General features: G+C 31.2%; 1 protein-coding gene across 1 annotated transcript in view; it reads left to right on the forward strand.

Annotated features, from left to right (window-relative positions):
- EMH_0068950 (biotin requiring domain-containing protein / 2-oxo acid dehydrogenases acyltransferase catalytic domain-containing protein, putative) overlaps window positions 1–223 on the forward strand; it is a gene marked incomplete at both ends in the record, with an annotated part of 2,882 nt that extends 2,659 nt beyond the window's left edge. Inside the window, one exon of the mRNA XM_013498816.1 lies at window positions 212–223. Coding sequence (XP_013354270.1) covers window positions 212–223 — 12 coding nt within the window. The remainder of the gene's footprint in view (window positions 1–211) is intronic.
- Between the last annotated feature and the right edge of the window lie 30 nt (window positions 224–253).

The raw sequence follows: 253 nt of genomic DNA on the forward strand, positions 1-253 counted from the left end.
AGCTTCTGTTGCTGCTGCTGCTGTTGCTGCTGCTGCTGCATTCTTTTCTTCGTCTACTTTCGCTTGCCTCCCTGCATCTATAGTATTTATATAAACTGCATCAAATATAAATAAATATTTATTTATTTATCTAATTTATTTATTTATTTTATTTATTTTATTTATTTATTTATTTATTTATTTATTTATTATTTTTTTTTTTTTGTTGCAGGCTAGCAACTGAACTCTTTGAGCGGCTGCGGCTGCGGCCCCC

This window comes from Eimeria mitis, genomic scaffold (assembly GCF_000499745.2).
Source record: "Eimeria mitis Houghton genomic scaffold, Emh_scaff3726, whole genome shotgun sequence".
Taxonomy (NCBI): Eukaryota; Apicomplexa; class Conoidasida; order Eucoccidiorida; family Eimeriidae; genus Eimeria; species Eimeria mitis.